The sequence below is a fragment of the Dromiciops gliroides genome, chromosome 6, assembly GCF_019393635.1.
Source record: "Dromiciops gliroides isolate mDroGli1 chromosome 6, mDroGli1.pri, whole genome shotgun sequence".
Lineage (NCBI taxonomy): Eukaryota > Metazoa > Chordata > Mammalia > Microbiotheria > Microbiotheriidae > Dromiciops > Dromiciops gliroides.
The window spans coordinates 25801684-25828083 of NC_057866.1; the positions used below are offsets into that span (position 1 = coordinate 25801684).

Sequence of the window (26400 nt, forward strand, 5' to 3'; positions counted from 1 at the left end):
CACAGTAAAGACTGCACTGGCTTTGAAACCAGAAGCTCTGGTTTGAATCCCGACAGCCATTTACTCTCTGTGTGACCTTCAGTCTGAGCTCCCTCTTCTGGGTCTTTGGTTTCCTATCAGCAAAATGAGGGGGTTCAGCTAGAGCAGGACTTCTTAGCCTTTTCTTATCGGCTGTCACAAGCCCCTTTCAATCTGCTGTAGCCTGTGGACCCTTCTCAGAACCAAGCTTTTAAATAATTGAAGGGAATGCCAACTTTCATTTAGAGATTAGTGAAACAAACAAAGATGCATCCTTTTTTTCATTTAAGTTCATGGACCCCTTGAAATCTACCCACCAGACCACCTGGGGCTCCATGGAGCTTAGGTTAAACCCCCCAAATTAGATCTACCTCGACTGTCCCTTCCAGTTCTTGGGTCCCAAGATCCTTGCTAGCTTAAATATTCTGTGAGTGATTTTCAAAATAGAATAGGGTCCTCCAAAGGCAAAAAGTTCCTCCTTATTGGAGGACTTCAAGGAAAGCCTGGAAGACCATTTTTCCTTTATGAAAGAATTGCTTTTTAGGGATGAGGTAGACTGGGTGGTTAACAGGAGTCAGATACAACTCAGCAACAACCAGCAAAACTACAAAAGTCTTCATCCTATATCCTAACAAATCCACGATGTGGGTACTATTTTTTATCTCCATTACACAGATGAGAGAAACTTGAGGCTGACAAATGAAAATGTCTGACCCACAATCACATAGCTAGCAAGTTTCTGAGACAGGATCCAAACTCAGGCCTTTTTGACTTGAAGACTAAGAGTCCAAAGGATTCTTGTTCAGGTAGTGAGTTGTATTACGGGGGGCTACTGAAGTCTTTTCCAACTCTAAGGTTCTGTGTCATTGGATAAAGCACTGGCCTTGGATTCAGGAAGACCTGAGTTCAAATTTGGCCTCAGACACTTGACACTTACTAGCTGTGTGACCCTGGGCAAGTCACTTAATCCCCATTACCCTGCAAAAAAAAAGAAAAGAAAAAGAAAGAAAGAAAGAAAAAGAAAGAAAGAAAGAAAGAAAGAAAGAAAGAAGAGAAAGAAAGAAAGAAAGAAAGAAAGAAAGAAAGAAAGAAAGAAAGAAAAAGAAAGAAACTTCAGGTAGGGGCAGCTAGGTGGTGCAGTGAATAAAACACTGGTCCTGGATTCAGGAGTATCTGAGTTCAAATATGACCTCAGACACTTGACACTTACTAGCTGTGTGACTCTGGGCAAATCACTTAACCCCTCATTGCCCCGCAAAAAAAAAAAAAAAAAGAGTTTAAGTATATTCTTTAAATCCCAGGTTTCTTATGTGTAAGAAGTTTACTTTACCCCTGGGAAAACTCTTAATTTACTCTGTTTCCGTGTACATTTTTTACATTACTTGTTCTCTGTGGACAACGAGGAAGTGTACCCACAATCTTCCAAGTTCTAGATCGAAGGCTTTGCTCCTGGTCTCAGCATATGGACCACAGAGAGTGAAGGTTTATTCCTTGTTCAAGGTCTAGCCCCACAAGTCAGACCTATTTGGTCGCCTCTAAAATTCGGGGAGGCTGTATCAATCAGGCCTGATTTCCTTAGAGAAAACGTGCCCCTCCCTCATCAACCTGGTCACGTGTATGTTAGGTTTCACCCGCCTGCCTAGTATGGAAGTGAGACACGCTGAACCCACACCTTCCAGGGTCTCTCCCTGCCTCCCCTCCTCCTTTATAAGCAGGAGCCCCTGCAGCAAATGATCATCTCTTTCGCTCGGTGGCTGTCTGTACACACGACGCTACACTGGGTCCGACGGCTCCATGATCTCACCGGGTCATTGCTTCGAAATCCTCTGTCATTTGCATCGTCCCAGCTTCATGCATTTAAAGAGATCCAGTCCTGTCCTTCCTGCCCCCCTTCACCCCGTTATTCTTCCCGGCTGTGAGACCTGTTTGTTCTACCTGTTTGTTCAAGGACCGGTCTCTTCCCAATAGGCACTCTTCCCTGTTGACCAGCACGCCATCCCGGCTCTGGGGCTTCTCTCCGGCAGCATGCCTCTGGGACTCATCCCCATTGAAATTCAGGAAGCGGTAAACCGGGGCAGCCTTTAAAGTCTTCAGGGCCGTTAACTCCACCAGCAACCAAACTAAACACACGCACCGAGAACAAGGAGACAATTTACTTGGTGGAGACTGAAGGATAGGGACGCCCAACACCCAACCTCTATTAAACGCTTATTATGTACAAGTTCTTCCAGCTTCCAGGGGAGAGAGCGATAAGTCATCTCTTTCATGAGAGAGGTTGGAGTCTTAGATCTGAGTTTGAATTCTAATTTGGCTACTTACTACCTGTATGACTTTGGGTAAGTCTTTCCCTCCTCTGAGCTCAGTTCCCTTCTCTGTAACAATGAGGGGGTTAGATGAGATGATTTCTGAGGATCGGAACAACTCCAAAGTTCATGTCCTTTTCCATGGAAGGGAATGAGCTGGAGGGTCTAGGAAGGACTGGAACACAAAAACTGGCATGTCTGGAGATGTCATTTAAGCACCCCAACCCAGAGAGAGAGAGAGAGAGAGAGAGAGAGGAGGGAGCAGGAGAGAGAGAGGAGAGAGAATGAGGAGCGCGAGAGAGAGAGAGAGAGAGAGAGATAACCCATAACCTTAGAAGCCCTAGATCAAAGGCTTTGTTCCTTATTTCAGTCTTCAGTTTGACCATCACTTAAGCTCTCTGGGCCTCGGTTTCTTCCTTGTAAACTGAAGGCATTGTAGCAGGGGACCGCTAAGGTCTTTCCAGCTCTGCTAATAAAAATAGCTAGCGGAAGCAGCTAGGTGGCGCAGTGGATAAAGCACTGGCCCTGGATTCCAGGCGGACCTGAGTTCAAATCCGACCTGAAGACTTGGCACTAGCTATGTGACCTTGGGCAAGTCACTTAACCCTCATTTTCCCGCAAAAATAAAAAAAAATAGCTAGCATTTAGATAGTGCTTTAAGGTCTGCAAAGCCCTTTACAAATATTATTTCATTTGATTCTCATCACAATCCTGGGAGCTAAGTGATGTTATCATCCCATTGAGGAATGAGGGCATTGAGACATAGGTTAGGTGGACTTGTCCAGGGTCTATACAGTCCTTCGCCCTGAGGTCAATCTGCACTCTGGTCTTCTAGACTCTAGCTACCACACTCTATCCATTACACACCCCTAGCTGATAAAAACCTGAAGTGCATTTGGTCTCTGAGATGCTGATAATATAAGACAAGATAAGACGAACGTCAGAAGGAGTTAATTCTAGCATGGAGGAGAGGGTCAGAGCCTTCTCACCTAAATGGATCTCTAGAATTCTAGAGGTTGTGGAGATAGGGACCCCCTTTCTGGTCCGTCTTTTTAAGTCAACAAGTGAGAGAACATTCTCCTTGTGGGGCACAGCCTTTGGATCTTGGGGAAGGTCCTTAGAGGACCATCTCTCCCAACCTTATCTCTAGAAGAGGAAAACTAAGGCTTGCTTTAAAGTCACCCAGAAAGCAAGGAGCAAAGGTCAGAATTTCAGATGAGATCTTTCTGACTCCCAAATCCATCCCTTCTACCACTATACCTGCTGTGAGTGCTCCTGGTCTCTCCCTCCCACCCCAGGATCCAATTTGGAAGGGGGCCCAATCAACAATAATTTGATCAACTGCAGAATCGGGAGAAGTTAGGAAGTAGCAGCGTGGGAGGTGGCTAAGGGGAGGTTTTCTAAGTCAACATGCAGTCCCCAGGGATCCCATTTCTATTTGAGTTTGATACCATTTGTCAAAGCACCAATCCCCAAAACTCTACTAGGAGTAGAGATGCCACTAGAAATCCAGTAAGGTACCAAAAGCCATGTAGCACATCTTTCTAGGAGACTCCCTGTGATCATGACCGGAGTTCAGGTTACTGAAAAAGACGTCTGTCTCGTCTGCTTCCCCTGATAATGCTTGGTCAGCTCCTTGGTGAAGAACTCTCTTGTTAGTGAGAATAGGCGAAGAAGGATATGAAGACCCCCAAAAAGTACACCCAAAGTCCCTGACTGTGCAGCCTAATAGGTGTGGGGAGGTGCCCAGAGCATCTAGAGGTTGTGATATGTTAGTGACCAATGTCATTCTTTTGTCATAGGCCAGGGCTTGAACCTGGGTCCTTCCTGGCTCTGAGGTTGGCTCCACTGTCCACTCTATCTTCTCTCTCTCAATGGCAGGAAAAACCTCCCTAATGAATTATAATAGCATATCCCTCGAGCACAATGGGCTGCTTGTGCAAGTAGTGGCTCCCCTTGATTAATGTCTGGATGGAAGAGTGTGTGACCATTTCTGGGCATTGAAAAAGTTGATTTCTTTTAGTGATGGGACAGGAATGGGTACTCCTAAAATGTTAGGAAGCTGGGATTATGCAAATGATGAAGAATTTTGAAGCAATGACCAGTGAGATATGGATCCCATTGGACCCAGTGTAGCCAGCTGTGTGTACATACATCTAGTGATGCCAAAGATATGATGGATAGATGGATGGCTGGATGGATGGATGGATGGATGGATGGATGGATGGAATGGATGGGTGGGGTGGGTGGATACAGGAGCTCCAGTTTGTAAATGGGCAGGAGAGATTCTGGGAAGTATGGGTTTCAAATCCTGCCCTTGGTGCTTCCTGGTTAAGCAGCCATAGGTTGGTTCCTTATGCTCTTAGTGTCCCCCAAGTCCCCTAAGACTATAAGTCAGAGAGGAGCTGAGAATCTGCAATGGTTGAGTTTCTTCACTAGGAGTTTTCTACAAGTTCCAGATGATTAATAGTAATAATAACCACAACAACAATAATAATAATTATTATTATTCTTTGCCTATGATAAAGAAGCATGAGAGATAGGATTTGAACTCAGGCTCCTGCTGCAACGCCCGGAGCTCTTTCTATAACAACAGGACTGGAAAAGCACTTGCTTGCTTGGGAGGCACTGAGCAGATGTATACACAGACAGTGTTTGCTTCCATGAACAAACTGAAACAGAGATCATAGACTTAGAAGGAACCGCAGAGGTCATCTATGGTCCCCATCCTGCCCCATTTTGCAGGTGAGAAAACTGAGGCCTTGCCCAAGGCTACTCAGGCAGGAAGTCTCAGAGACAGGTGAACCTAAGTCCCTGATTGTAAAACTAGTTTCTTTCCATGTTTGCCATACTGTTCTGGGACCAAGCACTCAGAGAGAGAGCAAGGTCCACAACGTCAGGGCGATTCTAGACTTTTATAGTCTACGGGATTCCTTTAATTTGGTTCTGTGAGCTTTTAAAATATTTGATAAATATTTCAATATAATTGTTTTTTCCTCCGTAATCCCTATGTATTTTATTTTGTACATTTACAAAACACTAGTCTGAGCAGGAGTCCAGAGGTTTTAACAAACTGCCAAAGGTGTCCATAGCACAAAAAACCCCTCTCCTAACTCATTTTTCATGTCCCCGACATTTTCTCCAGCCTGCTCTCCTTGGGAATCCTCACTTCCACTTGTCCCTATCCCGGGTCCCCATCTACTGGTGGTGCTTGTCCATGAACTTGCCCGTAGGTGGCACTGCCTGAGCATGACAACTCCCATTCAGAATTGGAAAGAGTTAATCCCCGGGACAAGACTCGGCCAGATCTCCTTCAGTATCCAAGTCATGCCCTCAGAGTACGCGATGCCCTAGTTTCAAGTGTCATTGTACTCCTGGGTTCTCATTCACCCAGGCATAGGGGACAGGAGAAAGGGCACCTGCTGAATTCCCTTAGCTCTCATCCTGGTACCCCCTCCACTGTCCACTAGATAGCTATCCATGGCTGTCAGATGGGGACATGGGCAAGCCACCCAGCCTCCTCACTCCTCTGACAAAGAATTTTATTTCTGAGACATTCAGATCCAGCCTGCCTCAGCCTTCATAGACTTTCAATGTTTCAATGGGGGAGGAGAGTGGAAAGGAATCTTCCCAATGTACCTGGTTTTCCTTCCTTTCTTCCTTCCTTCCTTCCTTCCTTCCTTCCTTCCTTCCTTCCTTCCTTCCTTCCTTCCTTCCTTCCTTCCTTCCTTCTTTCCTTCCTTCCTTCCTCCTTCCTTCCTTCCTTCCTCTCTTTCTTCCTCTTTCTTTCTCTCTCATTCTCTTTCTTTTTTCTTTCTTCCTTTCTTTCTTCCTTTCTTCCTTTCTTCCTTCCTTCCTTTCTTTCTTTCTTTCTTTCTTTCTTTCTTTCTTTCTTTCTTTCTTTCTTTCTTTCTTTTTTCTTTCTTTCTTTCTTTCTTTCTTTCTTTCTTTCTTTCTTTCTTCTTTCTTTCTTTCTTTCTTCTTTCTTTCTTTCTTTCTTTCTTTCTTTCTTTCACCTCCTAGATGCCCTACCTCTCCAGGAATCTGCTTTTAGATGAGAGGTAGCCTGGTATAGTAGGAGAGCTGGCCTTGGAATCAGGAGGGCCTGAGTTGCCATCACATCTCTGATGCACACCACCTGGGTAACCCCTGGGACAATGACAATTTCTCAGTGCCCCAGGCAGCTCTCTAGTCTAAAAATTGCAGAACAGCTGCTATTCTTCATCATTAGAGGAAAGGGGGTTTCCTCATAAGAAATTTCTTACATTAATGAAATCATAGTTTGACCTCCAAAATAAAAATGTGATAAATCTTTTATGTCCTTGAGTAATAAAAAACCCCTCACATTTCTAGAGAATCTGGCGGTTTACAAAATAGTTTTTTTCATAATAACCCGTTGAAATAAAGCCAGTTCACGATGAGTCTGATGTAGTCGATAAACCGCTGTACCTGACTACTTAAGTAGGTTCAGGTCAAATCCTACCTTCTTACACTTAATTAGGCCAGTTTTCTTCACCCTGTGACTAGTTTTCCTCATCTGTAAAATGGGGATAATAATACCTTGTAATAAAGAATTCTCAACCTATTTTTTCCTGTTCACAGCCCATGGGGGAATCTTGGACCCAAACTCGCGGGAACACAGGCACACCCACACATACAGGAGATTATAGGTCCCGGTGAATTGCATAAAATCTATAGGCATCTTCCCATCAGAGAAGCACCTTTGAGAAATCTCTAACCCCCAGAATAGTTTTCAGGCTGAAATGAGACCCATGTGTGGAAAATACAAACTTTAAGGTTGCTCTATGACCATGACCCTCATTACTCCCCTCTTACAGAGGAGGACGTTGAGGCTCAGAAGGGTTAGGTAAATTGCCAAAGATCCTACAGCTAATTAAGCTATAGAGCCAGCAACTCAAACCCAGGTTGTCCTAAGTCTCTGGAACCCATTGCCCCATGATTGCCCTGCGTGGTCAGCCCATGTTTCAGGGGAAGAAAGAGGCAGAAGGCAGCCTGCTCCGACCCTGGGGGGGGATGGATAATCACATTACGGGGCCCTGCACCGTCCTTACCATTTTCTCTGAAGATGAAGGCCAGGATGGCTGCTGAGACGCTCGCCAGGAATATTAACAAAATGACAAGGGAAAAACCTGGAAAGACAGAGACAAAAAAAATCAGGTGAGCTGCCCCAGGGAAGGATTGCTGTGTGAGCATGACGGGCCCGATGGGGAGGGAGGACTGAGGCAATGGGGCAACAGCACAACTTAGCACCTTCTCACTGGCCGTTGCCCAGGCTTGCAACGCTATCCCTCCTCCCCTTTTCCTCCTGGCTTCACTGGCTCCCTTCATGTCTCACCTTCTGCAAGACGCCTTGGCCTCCCTCTTTCGTTTTAGCATCTTCCTTCGGTTGATACACTCCCATATATCCCTGTCATTTGAGCATTGTTGGCAAGTTGTCTCCCCTTAGGAAGTGAGATCCTTGAGGATATCCTTTCTTTGTACCTCAGTGTCTGGCACATAATGGGTACCCTAACACATGTGACCTGGATGCTTGGATGATACACAGAGCTGGAAGGGGCCTCAGAAGTCCCTTTGGTCCAATCTTACCTGATTTTACAAGCAAGGAAACTGAAGCCCGAAATGTCCTATGTTTTGCCCAAGGTCCCAAACTAGCAAAGTCAGGATATGCAAACCCCGTGTCCTCTGATTTCAAGCCCTCAGTCCAACTACACATGCCCGTATGAACCTTGGACCCACAGAGATAGACCAAAGATGACAGTTGTCTGTTGAAATCCAGGGTAAGTCAGGAGACCATAGGAAAACACCTGACAGCCCCACCTCAATTGAGGAGAAACCCTACTACTGTAATGAGCAAGGTAGGATGACTCCGCATCTTTAGGAATTCAAGCCACCGAGCTCAGAGGAGCTCCGTTCTAGCACGCTTGACAGAGATGGCAGGTGTGATTACTGATCTAATATCAGTGTTCTTTGAAGGGATTGGTTGAGAATAGGAGAGGTGGTGTTAAGCCTGGAGAAGGGCAAATATCTTGGGTTTTCCAAATGTGAGAGAGAGAGGGGGGGGGGGGAAGGAGAGAGCGAGAGAGAGAGGTTAATGATGTGACTTTGAATTCATGTACACTATCTTTGCATATTATTAGGGAGGTGGTTAGTAAACATCTAGGAAAGGAAGAGGAGTTCAAGTTCATGTAAGGGACAACTTCCCGACAATGAAAAATATCCTAAAGTGAAACAGTTTGCCTAGGGAGATAGTGGGCCTCTTTCTCTCTCCTCCCCCGCCCCCATCGTCCATTATAGGTCTCCAGTGGAAGCTGGATGATCACTCATCAGAGATATTGTAGAGATGATTTTTCAGTTCCCCTTCCGGGTATGATATTTTGTAAGTTATTGCTTCAGAAGCAGCTGCAGAGTCAGAGAGAAAGGCATCTCTCCATCAAATGAGGTTAAGAGGCTTGAGTGCTCTTGCCTGCTTGCTTTTCTTCCCAATCAAAAGTCTTCTCCATCAATTTTCTCTTTGTCTTTTGAGATCTTCTCCTGCCCCCTCCCCCTCAGGTATATTTGCCTTACACTGGATACTATGACTTCTGAACGACACTGGGGTTGCCCCCTTGCCAACAAAGTTTTTCCTCTCTTCAAGCTGCATTGGGAATGGAGTGCCTCAGAAGCAACTATTAACAAATCTGCCCCCACCTACTGGAGCAAGGCAACATTTTAAGACAAGATTAGGTATAAAAATTCAGAAGCTTTTAGAACAGATTCCTGATAGTCACATTCAGAGCCAAAGGTTTTCCCTTACACCCAAATGGAAGAGAAAGACAAATAACATTGAATCACTGTCAGGGGCAGCTAGGTGCGCAGTGGATAAAGCACGGCCTGGATTTAGGAGGACCTGAGTTCAAATCCCGGCCTCAGAACATGGCACTAGCTGTGTGACCCTTAAAAAAATTGATCCACTGTCTTCCCCCAGTCTATGAGGCTCACTCATGAGTCTTTTGTAGTGACACATGATGGCCATAAGTCACTGGGTCCTGGCTGCACGCCGTGATTCCTCAAGGGTTTCAGGTTGTTATCACATCTAGTCTGTTGTCCAGGAATAATCACTTAACGCTGATACCAAAGGGTTTTGGTCCTGTGCACTTTCTGCTTTCAATCATGGGGTATCTAGACCTGAGAATTTGGCTGTCAAGAGTCCGAACACGCAGCTACACTGTGCAAATCCCAGCTGTTTCTCAGTACTGTCCACAGCTGGATCCCATATATAAACGTGTACATTCTGATGTCCTTAAGAAAGAAGTAGTATGACATGATGAATCAAGCTCTAGACATGAGTCAGGAAGCCTGGGTTCAAATCCCACCTCAGACAGTTGTATGGCTTGGAGAAGTGATTAGTTTCTTTCCTCAGCCGTAACATGGGATAAGAATAGGACAGTATTGTTTATGAAGATCAAATGAGCATAATGCACAAGCAATAGTGTGGGAAAGTTTGGTTGGACTTGGTACTGAGTTCAAATCCTGGTTCTGCCATTTGTGCATGCCTGTGGTTGTTATTCTACTGTTCTAGACCTCAGTAAAGTATAGGACACGGACTAGAAAACCTCCGAGCTTTCTTATCTAATCTAACCCTCAGATCCTTTGTCAAGCACTTTGCATGCCTGATAGTGCTATAAAAAACATGGGCTGCTACTATTATTATCATTGTTATTTATTATAATGACTGGGGGTAGACCCCACAAGGTGAGATTTTTAACACAATTGCCTTACCCTACTATTCTCGGTAAGCTGCTTAGTTTTTCATTTATGGTTAAGAGGCAATGTCGCATAGTAGAAAGACTAGCAGTCAGGGATCCCAGGGTTTAAGCCCCAAACTAGCTAGCTGGATGACCTTGGACAAGTCACCTCTCTTCTCTGGGCCTCAGTTTCCAGATCTGTAAAATAAGGGGGTCTGGCTAGATATCCCTGAGTTCTCTCAGCTCCAAAATTCTGGTATCTTTACCAGGTATGTCCCTAGTGGATTGAGAGCCGGCCTTAGGGCCGGGACAAGCTGGGGGGTGGAGGGGGTAAGGTGTCCTGCTTCTGATAGACACTGGCTTTGTAATTCAGGGCTACACGTGTCCCAGATCGGAGCTAGCTGGACAGAAGGAAGGCAAGGCCCCAGCCGCCGAGCACACCATTACCCAGGAACTTTATATCTCAATTCCACCAGTCCAGACTTCTTCCGCCTTCCCAAGTGTGGCTGCTGCTCTCTTGGTCGGGACCCAGAGAAGAGTCATCATGAACCTTCTCCTCTGCCTGACAATGACTGAATCTTCCCGGAGGTTCCTGTGGCACCCTGGCTTCTGCTTTGATGGATTACTGATCTAGCTGATTTCACACGGCATGGGCGGGGCATGTCCTATACATTCTAGGCTCACTGCTCAGATGTTGGCGAATGCTCCAAAGGACGTTGTCCAGGAGAAGTTTTATGAGCTCTTAGTCATCTAATATGACTCTCTTTCCACCATTGGTTCAACATAGGAGTGACCCCAAGACCAAGGCCAAACATGACCTCCATCAATGCTCCATGAAGCATGGAATGGTGTCCCCAGGGCTTGCGGAAGGTGGCACCTGATCAAAAGCAGAGGGTCCACATTCTAGGCTCTCTCTCTCTCTCTCTCATCTCCTCTCTCTCTCTCTCTCTCTCTCTCTCGCTCTCGCTCTCCGCTCTCTGCTTCTGCGCTCTCAGCTCTCGCCTCTCCATCTCTCTCTCTCCCCTCCTCTCTCTCCTCAAATTTCCTCTGTTCCCAAGCTCTATGGCTCAGGCTGCTTTATGCAGTGTCCTTGTAGATCAATGATTGGGTTACAGAACTATAGAAGAGACTTTGGGAGTGGGGAGATACAGGGTTTATGTCCCCCATGCTAACAGTGACATGGGGAAATGATCAATTTACAGAAAGAGGCCGTGTGGTATAGAAGATAGAGAACTGGCCCTTTGAGACAAGGAGATGGGGGCAGCTAGATGGCGCAGTGGATAGAGCACTGGCCTGGATTCAGGAGTACCTGAGTTCAAATTCGGCCTCAGACACTTAATACTTACTAGCTGTGTGACCTGGACAAGTCGCTTAACCCCAATTGCCTCCACTAAAAAGAGAGAGAGAGAGAGAGAGAGGAGAGAGACGCGAGGAGAGAGAGAGAGAGAGAGAGAGAGAGAGAGAGAGAAGGAGATCTGGGTTCACATCCCAATCTCACACATAGAGATATTTGTGACCCTGGGCAAGACATTTGACTTCTCAATGTTCTCAGTAACTCTAAGTCTACACATTGCAGAGCAGGTGTCCATCTGCATTAGGAGAGAGCCAGAAAGGACTTGTAATCCAGCCCCTTCATTTTACAGACAACACAGCAGAGATTCAGGAAGATGATGGGACTTGCCCTAGGACACATGGGCACATGGTGGTAGAACTGAGACAGATATGACTCCCAGGCCAAGGTTACAAGCCCGAGCTCCAGCTGTCCCAGTTAGCTTGGCTCAGTGCCATGGCCAGAGGCCATATTCGTGGCTCTGGTCAACTGTCTTACAACTGTGGTGCTATTAGCTACAAAAAGACAAGGGAAGAGAGTGGAAGATGGTCCAGGGAAAATCTCATTGCAGATGGAAAAAAAAAAAAAAAAACAGCTCTAAGACTAGAGCTGAGTCCGAGCTCAGACACAGCTATGCCTCCCCCCCCCCCCCCCCCCCCCCACCCCGCCACACACAAGACTATTTCCCCTTTCTGGCCTCAGTTTCCTCATATGTAAAATAGTACTTGTGCAGGTAGGTGGTGCAATGCATAGAGTGCCAGCCCTGGAGTCAGGAGGACCTGAGTTCAATCTGGCCTCAGATACTTCTTAGCTGTGTGACCCTGGGCAAGTCACTTAACCCTGTTTGCCTCAGTTTCCTCATCTGTAAAATGAGCTGGAGAAGGAAATAGCAAATCACTCCAGTAATCTCTGCCAAGAAGACCCCAAATGGGGTCAGGAAGACACAAGTAACCGGCCTAACCAACAAGAAATAGGACTAATAATACCCTCCACACTTGTGGTGGGGCTCCAAATGATATACCCACATCATATCTATGCAAACATTATATCTATAGGGAAGGAGAGTATTACATAAATGCAATTTATTATCTTTCATGGGCTTATGTTTTCATCAGCACAAGGAGCTCACAGTGGACCTATCTCCCAATACAAATCATCATCTCTCTGAAATTTAGAGACTCAGAGAGTGGCCTGCAACCCTGAGAGGTCACACAGTTGGCTGGGGCCACACAACTGGTGGAACAGGGACATGACACTGATCAAAGGCTGGTTCACCTTCGAACCCTAGACTTGAAAGCAAACAGCAGACAACGTGGTGAGGGATGGAAGGGGGAGCACATACTCCCCCCTGCATCCTGCTTGGAGCCCAATTGGCATCACGGGCAACAACCCCCAACCTCTACAGATGAGTGGTGACATCACTTCCCCAAAGTCACCCGGTAAGTGAGTGACAGATACCGGGTCTCCTACTCCCAGTCCAGGGTGCTTCCCACGACCCCATAGCTTCCTTTCGGCTACCAAGTACCTGGATGTAGGGAAGAGGATCCATGGATGGGTGAGGGGGGGTGGGTATCACAGGGGCTTGTACTTACAAAGAGTAGCAGACACTTGTTTTCCCGGATCGCTCCACAGCAGCCTAAGAAACCGAGTAGGAAGAGCAGGGCTCCCATGGCCAGCAGGATGTAGGCACCCGTGAAGAGGAGGGGGTTAGCGGCCCACAATCTCTCGAAACCCGGTGGGGTCCACCATGACCCAGATCCCGATGCCCAGCAGGCAGGCACCTCCCAGCTGCTCCGGGGGTCCAGCGGAGAAGAGGAAGGCGCAGGGGATGGATGGAGGTAGAAAAAGGGGTGGGGGGACGAAAAGGATGCAAAGTTTAAACATTCTGCTAGTGACTCCCAGGACCGTGGCTTTCCTGCTGGGGAGCCAGATGGGTTAGTTAGCAAGAGGGGCCCACATCCTGAGCAGCAAATAAATTAGGAACATGGTTTATTAGGCAGAAATTCAATTTGCACCATGAATCTATTTCCCCAAGATGTTCCCTGTTACTTTCTTTTCTTTTTTCTTCGATTTTTAAAGAGCTACCATAATTTGGGGCTTTTAATACCTAACTTGAATAAATTCCCCCCTTTCTTGAAATGGAAGCCATGAGCTGTGACTTCTCTCAGGCCCACTAGGTGGAGCCCCATTCTCTTCTAGTAGCTTGGCACCTGTCTTCCACTGTGAAGACTGTGAATCTCCATTATCAAATGAGAGCACTAGGGAGAGCTGGATTGTTGCTCTCTTCTTTTGGGAGGGTAGTAGAAGACTATAATTTAATTGTCTAAGAAACTGATAGTACGCAAACTACCCACAGAGATGTTCCACATCTGAGAATCCCAGAGAGTTTCCTGGGGGGCATCAAGAAGTGGGGACTTGGTTAGAGTCACACAGCAAATGTCTGACCCGAGCCCAGACATTTCTAACTGAGGGCAGCTAGGTAGTATCATGGTACAAAGAATCTAGGGCCTGGAGTCAGGAAGACCTGAGTTCAAATACAACATGTGAGAGCTGTGTGACCCTGAGCAAGTCACTTCACCCTGTTTGCCTCAGTTTCCTCATCTGTAAAATGAGCTGGAGAAGGAAATAGCAAACAACTCCAGTATTTTTTTTTAGTGAGGCAATTGGGGTTTAAGTGACTTGCCCCAGGGTCACACAGCTAGTAAGTGTTAAGTGTCTGAGGCCGGATTTGAACCCAGGTACTCCTGACTCCAGGGCCAGTGCTCTATCCCACTGCGCCACCTAGCTGCCCCTACTCCAGTATTTTTTGCCAGGAAAATCCCAAATGGGATCACAAAGAGTCAGACACAACTGAAAAATGACTGAATGGAATGGTATTTTTTCTAACTAAGGTGGAAACTCTATTCATTGAGCCACAGATGCTTCCTTGCCTTTTTTTTTTTTTTTCCAATTCAATTCATTATCGGTATAAAACACCTACTGCAAGTAAGGCACTGTGCTGTGTCAAGAATACAAAGATAAAATGTCATAGTCCCCTGTCCTCAAATAGTTCATGTTACATTGGGGAAGAGAGGGGGAATCAGATATGACAAGCAGAGAGGCAAGTGAAAATAAATGCAAGATAGGGAGGGATGGGGGAAAGGGAGAGACTCAAAGTCCTCTGGGGGTCATTTGGGGAGAGAGAAGTCACTTGCAGCTGAAGGGGTCAAGGGAAGGTCTCATGGAAGAGATGGAGAGGATTACAAAGAGTGGAGATGATGGTGTTTCGCACACACAACAGCCACTCCATCTCTTTTCCTCCAGGATTTTGCACTAGGGGCAGCTAGGTGGTGCAGTGGATAAAGCACCGGCCCTGGATTCAGGAGGATCTGAGTTCAAATCTGGCCTCAGACACTTGACACTTACCAGCAGTGTGACCCTGGGCAATCACTTAACCCCAATTGCCCCGCAAAAAAAAAAAAAAAAAGAAAAGAAAAGAAAATAAAGAGAAATGAAAGAAAGAAAAGAAAAAAGGATTTTGCACTGACTCTTCCCAAGGCACTCCTCATCACTTCTCCCTCCTATCATCACTGGTTTCTCTCAAGATCCAGCTCAAGCACTACCTTCTACATAAAGCCTTTCTGTTCTCCCCAGGGTTTAAATACCAGACAAGACAAGTAGAATTTGTCTACCCTAGAGGCAATAGGGGAGTAGCATAGAAGGTTTTAGAGTAGAGGCAGGATATGGTCAGATCTGTGCCTTAGGAAGAAAACGTTTGCACTTTATGCCAAAGTGTGCTGGTAAACGTTCAACAATTGGCTCTTTAAAAGTGTAGCAGGGGCAGCTAGGTGGCGCAGTGGATAGAGCACCGGCCCTGGAGTCAGGAGTACCTGAATTCAATCCGGCCTCGGACACTTAACACTTACTGGCTGTGTGACCCTGGGCAAGTCACTTAACCCCAATTGCCTCACTTAAAAAAAAAAAAAGTTAAAAGTGTAGCAGGACTTACTTTGAAGTTGAGTGTATAATATAACACTTTCTCCCACCACTTTCTTAAGTCTAAAACCATCAACAATCCAATAAAGCAAAGTCCTGATTTGTAACATTTGTTGATTTCAGAGGTGCACATGCTCACACAGAAATTTAACAATCAGCTCTCCCGAACCTCTATGAACTGGCTCCAGCACATTCCTGTGGCTATGTGAACAATGGATTTTCCAGGGACACTTGAGATAGATCTATCTCCCCAACTAGACTTTTAAGCTCTGTGAGAGCAGGAACTATAGCCCGTTCATCTTTGTATCTCTCATTACACTCAAATGTGAGGCACAGAGTAAGCCCCCTAAACAAGTGTGTTGAAAATGATTATGATGATTTCTGTTAACAAATGGTTATCTTCCTTCTTATAGCAACTTCTCCCACTACTAAGTTCTGAATCCCCCAAATCTCAGTCATCTCAACTGGGCCAAAGCTGGGACATAGCTCTTTCTGGGGGAAGAGGGACATGGTAGAAGGGTGTGACTGAATGTTCAATGACCCAGTTGTTGTAACCATTCTGTGATGATTGATCATTAAATCTAAACTGAGTGTGAAGCTTGAAGGGACCTTGGAATATGGAATACAGAATGTGAGAGCTGGGAAGCACTTCAAAGATCATGGATTCCAGCGCCTCATAGTACAGATGATGAAAATGGAGGGAAGGAAAGAGGGAGGGGAAAAGGGGAAGGGGAAATGGAAATGGAAATGGAAATGAAAAAGGGGAAGGTTAAGGGGGAGGGAAGAGAAGAGAAGGGGAAGGGAAGGGAAGGGAAGGGAAGGGAAGGGAAGGGAAGGGAAGGGAAGGGAAGGGAAGGGAGGGAAGGGAAGGGAAGGGAAGGGAAGGGAAGGGAAGGGAAGGGAAGGGAAGGAAGGGAAGGGAAGGGAAGGGAAGGAAGGGAAGGAGGGAAGGGAAGGGAAGGGAAGGGAAGGGAAGGGAAGGGAAGGGAAGGGAAGGGAAGGGAAGGGAAGGAAGGGAAGGGAAGGGAAGGGAAGGGAAGGGAAGGGAAGGGAAGGGAAGGGAAGGGAAGGGAAGGAAAGGATCTCATCAAGGTACACAGCTAAAACTCAGTTAGATCTTTGCTCTCTTCAATGTTCTTTACACCAGAATATGATAATTGTTGCCTATCACTCCCTTAGGTACTACCCCCTTCCTCAGTGAGGGCTTTCTCCTTGAGGATGGTCCTGAATCTCTATCCTGAGGACCTGAGGGTCTCTGACTATTTCTTGTCTGCCAGGCTAGTTCTTAGATAATGAGAACCTAAACTGAATCCCAACTCTGCTGCTTGGGATGCTGGGATCCCAGATTTGGAAGAGACTCAGTCTGGTGCAACTCTTGTTTTATAGATGTGGAACCAGAGGTCAAGGGAAGTACCTTCCCCAAGGTTGCCTGATTGACCAAACATTACTGTGTGACTTTGGATAAATGAAATTACTTCCTTGGTCCTCAGTTTCCTCACTTGTAAAACAAAGGGGTTGAACTAGATGAATTCTGGGGTCCTTTTCAGGTCTTAGTCTATGATCCCATTGTCTGCTTCTAGCGTTGAAGTCCCTTGTTCTTCAGCCCCATTGGCTTCTGCCCCTGGAGAAAAGAGAAGCCCAAGTTCTCCCAACATGAATATTTTAAGAGAATCCCTTGTTTTGAAAGCCTGGCAGAGACAGAGGAGAACTGATAGAGGGGAGGGTTCCCGGAATACTTACGAATATGAAGAAATTGAAAACAAACATCAGATACTTCATGCAGCTCAGACAGTCGCCCTCCATGGTGCTCTTCCTCCTGCAAAACATCAAGGCAGCCCCTGTAGCTTTGTGTGTCTGTTTCCTCTCCAGCTCCCACTCCCTTCCCTGCTTCCCAGTGTCCTCAGAGGAGAGAGAAGGGGGCCTGGTGTGGGCCTTGGCCTCAAAGCTGGAAAGCAGGACCAGGACCCGGGGAGAAGAGACTATGAGAGATGGAAGAGACCTTAAGAATAACTGAACATGGAGAGCAGTTAGGTGGCTCAGTGGATAGAGTACTGGCTCTGGAGTCAGGAGGACCTGAGTTCACATTTGACCTCAGACACTTGAGACCTACTAGCTGTGTGACCCTGGGCAAGTCACTTAACCCTCACTACCTCACCCCCCCAAAACAAAAATAAAAATAACAGAACATGGCATGTTTTAGTTGAAAAGGAACTTGGAACAACACACTGCTACCAGTGAGTACTTTAAGGTTGCTACAACACTTTCCATATGTCATTTCATTTGGACCTCAAAATGAACCTATTATTATTACCATTTTACAGATGAGGAAACTGAGGCCCTACAGAGGTTAAATGACTTATTTGGGGTCCCATCACTAGTCAAACCCAGGTCTTCCTGACTCCAAGGCTGGGTATGTCGAGGTTTAGAGGGGTCTTATAAATCATCAGGTCCATTACCCGTCACCCCTATTTTTATAAATGAAGGGACTCAGGGGCAGCTAGGTGGCGCAGTGGATAGAGCACCGGCCCTGGAGTCAGGAGTACCTGAGTTCAAATCCGGCCTCAGACACTTAACACTTACTAGCTGTGTGACCCTGGGCAAGTCACTTAACCCCAATTGCCTCACTAAAAAAAAAATAAAAATAAATAAAAATAAATGAAGGGACTCTCTGACATTCTTACCCGTTGTACTCTCCTGTAGCCCTATCGGTGGGACCCCTCTAATCACTCAGAGGGACTCTCCAAAGCCAGGCAGCAGGTCCTATACACTGCATGTGCAAACACACACGTATTTTGGCTGCACTTCCTAATGAAAAAGCAGCAGGGGGTAGACAGTTCTTCATTCTTTTTCCCCTCCCTTCAGCAATGCTTCCCACCCAGACTGCATCAAATTACATGCTAAATTAAGGGAGGGGGGATCTGCACTTGATTCAAGCAAAACCCCAATTCTAGAAGCAGCATCACGGGAATATTTCCCAGGCCAGGGGATTGATCCTCTCTGTGCCTTCACCTCATTGTCTCTCCTAATGCACTGGGTGCTTGTCCAGCCGCCCTCGGGGGGCTGCCCGTGGCCATGGTAACTGGTCGGTTTTCCCGACGCTGCCAGGCTGCCGGGCTCTTCAGAAACCCACTTGGGGGGGAGCGGCTGAATCAGGTGAACGCACCATGCTCTAATTTGGGGGTTGGTCCGTTGCACGGCAACCCCGGCCCTGGATGCCTATTTCATTCTCCTTCTCTCAATGAACCTTTCCTGCCTTTATTTTTTTCCCTCTGAAATAAAGGCTGGTGGGAAAGGGAGGAGAGGGGAGGGGAGGTATATAAGTGTAGGTACAGTCTTGTATATGGGGCTTGGGGACCTCAAAAAGGGGGGAGGGGATGTTTTGAACCCAGGTGTTCTGCCTCTGCCTCTGATGTTCTTTTCATTATATTACGGCAATTGTGCAAAAATCTAGCTGAGGATGTACCCCAGTCTTAACTTCCTTTTCAAGGACCATTTCAACGCTTGCTTTGGCTATATAGATCTTTCCCTGGTTAAACCATCTACTGCCTAGTGTGTGTAATTCACTTAATCATCCTTGGCCTTAGTTTCCACATCTGTAAAATGAGGGCAGGGGGTGGGGGCAGGCTAAGCTCTTTCCAGTTCTAAAATCAAATAGTCCAACCCATACCACGTGGATGTTTGTAGAGGCTGTTTCTGGAAGGATGTGAGGATGAAGAATGGAGGGGACTAACTCTGCATTGTAACCATGCAGGTCTTCTGGGTCTGCTAGCTAGTAAGTCTCCAAAATGAGATTTGAACTCAGATCCTCTTGACTCCGGGGCTAGTGCTCTACCCACCATGCCACCTAGCTGCCCCTCCTTTTTGTTGGCCCTAAGGTGTGAAGCAAACTGAACTCTGGAAGGCCAGTGCAGGCAGGGGTGTCCATCTCTCTCCCGGGTCAGTCAGTGAGCATATGGTTGCCTAGGCTAGCCTGTGACTGCCATGGGGCTGCCTCCTGATTGTGACTTCTTTCCATGAGTCCAGGGACTCATGATATTTTTCAGGATGTCCAGGAACTGAAGTCTATAAGGGCAGCAACCGAGCCTCGTGAGGAGTGCAGCCCTTTGGGACAAGCAGTGGGGCCCAGCCAGGAGATGCTGTATCCTGCAGCACGGGAGGACCTCCAGCTTGCAGCTATGCCTCATTCACAAGGGATCTTGGTGGGATAATTGCTTTAAGTTTGAGCATACTGTCCTGTCTAGGAGCTCTCCCACCATAAAATACCTGACAAATGCAAGCCACTATGATTATGACCCTATGATCTTCCTCAGGTCATCTGATCCATCCTCCTGCCTCTGGGCAGGGCAGAAAAACTACCTGGACATGACTGATGCCTGGTCCCATAATGACTTTAAGTGGCAATAGTTCAGGGTGTCCTTCCCTGTCCCTGGCTAGATATATAGTCTGGGGGTCTCAGAAGTCTGCCATTTTTGAGAGAAGGTATTGAATGAAGCCTGGAGAAGGAAATGGCAGACCACTCCAGTATCTTTGCCAAGAAAACTCCAAATGGGGTTATGAAGAATCAGACACTCCAACACGACAAATGCTTGAACAACAATGAATGAAATAAAGCTGAGTATCACTGTTTGGTGGAGGTGGGCAGGGTGACTTTTGTGGCCCCTCATCTGCTCAGATTGTTGGTGGCTGTTCACCAGGATTCTGGGAATAAAAATGGTGGTCACTGGCAGGACTGGTAAAGAGTGTTGAAGGCACTAGCTCAGGAATAGACCTTTGTACTCTTAAACATGGCAAAGGGAGGACAGTGGTACGTGGAATAGTATCCAGAGAAGGGCAATGAGGATGTTTAAAGTATTTGAGATCATGTCATAGAAGGATCAGTGGAAGGAACTGAAGATGTCCAGCCTAGATAAGAGAAGACCCAAGGGAGACACAATAGTTGCCATCGAGTGTCTAAAGGACTTTCCTATGGAACATGGATGAGCTTGATTTGCTCGGCCTCAGAGAAGAGAACTAGGACCGGGGGGGGGGGGCAGATGTTAGAGAGGGGCAAGTTTAGGATTGATATAAGGAAAAACTTCCTAAGAAGGAGAGCTGCCCCAAAGTTCAACAGGGCTGCCTTGAGAGAGAAGGGGTTCCACATGATTGAGGTCTCTGAGCAAAGACCAGAGGACCATTTGCCCAGGATTCTAGCAAGGGAATTTTTATATAGGGACAGCTTGGGTTCAATGGTAGATGAGGTCCCCATTTTACTCTAAAATTCTGAGGTTCTGTCACTTTTACCTAAGTGCCCAGGGTACAAGAAGTAACCAAAGCCCTGGCAATTCATCCATCCATCCATCCACCCACCCACCCATCCACCCATACATCCACCTACCCACCCATCCACTCATCCATCCATCCATCCATCCATCCATCCATCCATCCATCCATCCATCCATCCATCCATCCATCCATCCATCCATCCATCCATCCATCCAAGTTCAGGTCTTTATCACTTCTCTTAACTGTTTTAACGTTTTCCTTATTGCTCTCCCTGGGGCAGCTAAGTGGCCCAGTGGATAGAGTGCCTGACCAGGAGTTAGGTAGATTCATTTTCCAAAGTTTAAATCTAACCTTAGATACTTCCTCATTGTGTGACCCTGGGCAAGTCACTTGACTCTGTTTGTCTCAGTTTCCTCCATCTATAAAATGAGCTGGAAAAGGAAATGGCAAACTATTCCAGTATCTTTGCCAAGAAAACCCCAAATGGGGTCAAGAAGAGTCAGACATGACTGAAATGACTGAACAACAACAATTGTTCTCCCTGCATCCAGTCTCTCCCTACTCCAACCCATACTTCACATACCTGCCAAAGTGATATTCTGAAAACAGAAATCTGACCATGTCCTTCCCCTGTTCAAGCAGCTCCAGTGGCTTGAGCTATAGCCTCTAGGATCAAGTGCAAACACCTGTGGTTGGCATTTAACCCTCTTTACAACCTGACTCAGACCTGTCTTTCCAGGGTTGTAGAACATTACTCCCTTTCAGACACATGCCAGTCCAGCCAAACTGGCCTTCTCGATGTTCTTCACACAGAGAATTACATCCTCCATCTCCATGTCTATGCACATGCAGTCTGCTCTTTCTGGAATCTGCTTGCTCTTTATCTCTGCCTCTTAGAATGCCTAGCTTCCTTCAAAGTCAATATAAATGCCACTTCCTACAAGATACCTTTTCTGACCCCCTTCCTTCTTCCTCCCCCCACCAACTGCCAGTGTCTCTTCCCCAACTGACCTTCCATTTACTTTGCACATATTTTTCTATGTTCTCATGTGTGCACACATTGTCTTTCCTTATAGAATATAAGTTCCCTGAAGGCAGACTCTGTTTCCCTTTTATGTCTGTATTTCCAGAACCCAGCCTATGTAGCACCTAGTAGGCATGTAATTGATTGATTGAGCTGCTCATCATTTAAAGCATATTTGTTATTGGCCTACTATGTGCCACCTACTCTGCAAGGTTCAGGAGGGAGGTACAAGAATGAATAAGGTAGAGTCCCTGCCTTCAAGGAGCTTACCTTCTATGACAGATGTAAACTGTGGACACAGATAAATATCTGTTGTGACCAAGGTTCTTTGTAAATGAATTTGGAATAGAGAAGTGCATTATCATCAGACTCAGGATGGGGTGTCCCTGAGGATCTCATACTGCTTTGTCTGGATCATCAAAGAGAGCTAAAGCCTCTTCCGAAGGCCCTTTGGAGAAGTTAAGTGTCTTTCCTGGCAGGCTTCTAGTATTTCTGATAGGGAGATCAATTAACCAATTAGGACGTATTTAATAAGCACCTAGGCACCCGGCACCATTCTAGGCACTGGAGATAGAAAGACAAGACTCCCCTAACACTCCCTGCTCTCATGGAACTTATATTCCATAGGGAGAAATGATGGCTTTTTAGTAGGGCTAAGGTGGGTGAGAGGGAAGGAAGAACTCTGGGTCTCAGACAGGAAAAGATGTGGTTTCTCCTGGATAATCCTGTCTTGGCTTGAACCCAATAAGGAATACTGGGTGGTCAGGATTGGAGGGGACCGGGGAGGGGGGACATCTGGAAGTATTAGATGTGAGGTCCAAAATTATTTTTACTAGACCGCCAAGCCCTGTAGGGGTCACCCCACCCCTCACTCCATAACTGATTAGGCGATATTGGCTTAGCTCTGGTGGGGACCCGTTGGCATCTGCCTTGTATCCTGCAAGAGGGGCCTTCTCATTTATTAATTTATCCCGCAAGAAAGAGGTTTTGTTTTATAAAAGACTCTGTGTGTGTGTGTGTGTGTGTGTGTGTGTGTGTGTGTGTGTGTGTGTGTGTTTTGCTTTGGGTTTTAGCTCAGTTTAGAGGAAGGAGCTGAGAGCTTTGTCCTCCTTGGTGGGAATTACAAGTTCCCTCCTTTCCCGTCCCTTCCCTCAGTTTTACGTAACCCTGGACCCTTGGAGCCATTGCCAGGGAATTAAAGGCTATTTAATGCTCCCTCTTTAAATAAACCCTGGCAACTTTTATTTTTTCCTCTTCTAAAAATAAAAGAATATGAGTCCAGTGGGGGAAGGAAGGGAAGAAGGAGAGGGGCTCAGACAGACAAGAAAGGCAGAGCCTGAAGGAGAAGGCCCAGAGACTGAAATAGGGAGGGACAGCCTAACGTCCTCTGGTCCATCTCCTAGCCCTTGGAAGGCCCATCAAACCCAGCCAGAAGGGATCAAAGACAGCTTGGAGCTTTAGGAATTTTTACTTAAAGTGACCAGAGTTGGCATTTAAAGCCATGCCGGGCAGGAAGGATGGGTTGGGCCTGCCTCAGTTCACTCAGGATGGCATGAATCCATATCTCCCCTAAATCCCTTTCCTTCAGCCCCAAGATCAAACTGTTAGCATTTTAAAGGTTCTCATCCTGGACAATGGTGTCTGGGAAAGATCACTGGATTCAGAGGTGGTGGACTTGGGTTTGAATCCAAGCTTGGGCAAGCCTCAGTTTCCTCATGTATAAAAGGAGGGGGTGGAGAAACTGACCTTCAAGCGAGCACCTAGCTCCCACATTCTAAGGCTTCTTTGAGCTCTGCTATCTGTGCTCCACGCGCCCACCAAACTCATACTCCTTTAACACCCAGCTCAGAAGCTCTCAATGGCCCCTCTTGCCCCCAACATTTCTTCTGGGCATTTAAAGCCCTTTCCAGCCTCCCTTTCACATTCCCTTGCTCCCCCACCCCTGCCTCATCCATTCTTAGTTCCAGCCAAATGGGTCTATTTTCTGTTTCTTCATACTGGAACATTCCATCTGCCAATTCCATGCTCTTCCCTCCTTCACCTCTGCCTCTTGGAGCTTGGAGCTTCCCCTCAGATCTCAGCACAAGTACCCACTCCTCCTTTCTTGCCCCCCCAGGAGCTGGTGCCTCACTCTCCAAATGACCTTGCATTCCATATCCTGTTTCCCTATTAACACACATTGAGTGCTTAAATAGAACGAAAGCCCTGTGACGCCCAGGATTGTCTTGTTTTGCTCTTTGTGGTGTCAGTGCCAAGCACAAAGTAAGGAGGTGCTTAAATAAATGCTTGCTGATTTTAAGTGAATTAAACATTCTACAACAACAAACTAATAGGTAATTCTCATTGAGGTTCAGAAGCCTTATACATAGGGTGGATGAGCCGTCTCCCAGCAGGCTTGGCTGAGCAAACCAACATTTGAGATCTTTCTGACTGGCTGGGATTCCCTTTCATGGCCTGTTTGCTCTGTGCTAGCGTGGACCTAAGCACTCTACACACAGTGTATGGAATTTCTTCCCCCACTTCCAAACACTAAACAATTGAAAGGCATAATAAACACCAAGCTGTACAAATCCATTGCACATATTTATTATGTATTGCATTTATTAGAGGAGCCACTTCCTTTTTAGCATCTGGGCTCACTGACAGGGGCAGTAAAAGATCTCATGTAGAATCTTTTTACACATCACAGGAAGGTGGGGCGGATGGGTGGATGACCTAGCCCGATAGGCAGTGTTGCAATAAGGATGCCTGGGCCCTGTTCCCCCTCCCTACCAGGACCTTTGCCTTTCGTGGTCTTGGTTTCTTGATCCTGAAAATGGGTTTGCTGGCTATCCCCACCTGATCCTCTTAGGGGTACACTGGAAGGAGATTACTAAGAGAATCTTAGAGTAAATAGTCTGAAGGCTCTGGATAAAGGGGACTCAGGAGAAGGAAAGAGCCAGCTAGCTAAAGAGGAGGGGCACCATGTTCTGGGCCCAGAAACAAGTCATTCCTAGTTTTCATCCCCAATATTTTGGCTTCATAGAACCAGAAGAGGTTAGCCCCAGGGCTAACTCTCCCAAGCTTAGGCTCTATTATGGGGGTGTGGGGGTGGGAGGGGGAAATATTTTTAAAATCTGTGATTGAATTATAAGATGTTAGAGTGGGCAGAGGACTTCTTTTGCTATTCATTTATGTTTTCAATTGATTTTTTTTTACCTAGGCAGCTAGGTGGTACAAAGGATGGAACCTCAGGCCTGGGATTAGGAAGACCTGAGTTCAAATCCAGGCTCCGACACTCACTAGCTGTGTGACACCAAGCAAGTCACTTCACCCTGTTTGCCTCAGTTTCCTCATCTGTAAAATGAGGCAGAGAAGGAAATTACAAACTACTCCAACATCTTTGCCAAGAAAACTCCAAAAGGGGTCACAAAGAATTGGACATGACTGAACAACAACAATTTTGACCTCACTCATTTCTGAATAGTCCTCCCCAACTCTTTTACCAGGCAAACCTAAAAGAAAATTTAGAGTATAGAATGCCACAGCTAGAAAGAGACCTCAGAATAGAGAATATGGATTGTCAGAGGTAGGAGGGTTTTTAGAATTTAGGATATAGGGCTTTAAGGGAACTTTGTAACACATAATATCAGAGCTGGAAGGGATCTTGAAACAGAATATCTGAATGGGAAGGGGTGCGAGAACCCAGAATACAGAATGTCAGAGCTGTGAGGGGCCTTAGAACATAGAATGTTAGAACTGGAAAGGACCTTAGAATAGAAAACATAGAATATGTAAGACTGTGACAGAACAGACTGAGCTGGAAAGGGAAGTTAGAGCTGAGCCTATCAGAGACAAATTGGACTTTAGACACTGAACAAAGAACATCAGAGCAGGGACGGACTTCAGAACATAAACACTTAGATTGTTGGAGTTGGGCAGAACTTTAGAATATAGATTGTCAGAGCTGGGGAATCCCTTAGAACACAGAATGTCAGGATTGGGACAGATCCTAGAATACAGAATAATCAGGGCTAGGGAGTCTCCTAGAACACAGAACAAAGAAGGCCAAGGCAGGGACAGACTTTAGAAAACAGAACACAGAAACGTATACTGAATTGCTTGCCTTCTTAACCGGCATGGGGGGAGGAGGGAGGAAGGAAGAGAATTTGGAACAGTTTTTTAAATGGATGTTAAAATTGTTTTTACAAGGGGGCAGCTAGATGGCGCAGTGGTTAAAGCACTGGCCCTGGATTCAGGAGGACCTGAGTTCAAATCCAGCCTCAGACACTTAACACTTACTAGCTGTGTGACCCTGGGCAAGTCACTTAACCCCCATTGCCCCACAAAAAAAAAATTGTTTTTACATATAATTGGGGGGAAATAAAATGCTAAATAAATAATATATATGAAAATAGACCTTAGACTTTCATTGGCAGGACAGATTTCACAATATATATAGTGCGGTATCCAGGCACGGCCTTAGGACAGAGACCATCAGGCGTTGGGAACTCCCTAGAACATAGAAGGCTAGAGCTGGGACAGACTTTAGAACACAGTACATAGACTATTAGAGCTGAGTGGGGCTCTAGAACATAGAACATCAGGGCTAGAAGGAATTTGAAAAAACAGAACATAGGACGGATGCACCACCAGAATTGGGAATTGAACCTGGTGTGCTAGACTCTCAGATCCATGTTCTTCCTAGTAGACAATGCTATCATGGTGGGGAAAGGAAAAACTAAGAAAAATAAGGTAAAAAAA

General features: G+C 46.2%; 1 protein-coding gene across 1 annotated transcript in view; it reads right to left on the reverse strand.

Annotated features, from left to right (window-relative positions):
* The window catches only part of TSPAN18 (tetraspanin 18), a 79395-nt gene that overhangs the window by 9302 nt on the left and 43693 nt on the right, over positions 1 to 26400 (reverse strand). Inside the window, 7 exon segments of the mRNA XM_043970461.1 lie at positions 1941 to 2028; positions 2030 to 2121; positions 3875 to 3980; positions 7395 to 7471; positions 12985 to 13111; positions 13113 to 13184; positions 17112 to 17187. Of these exon segments, the coding sequence (XP_043826396.1) occupies positions 1941 to 2028; positions 2030 to 2121; positions 3875 to 3980; positions 7395 to 7471; positions 12985 to 13111; positions 13113 to 13184; positions 17112 to 17174 (625 nt within the window). The 5' untranslated portion in view covers positions 17175 to 17187.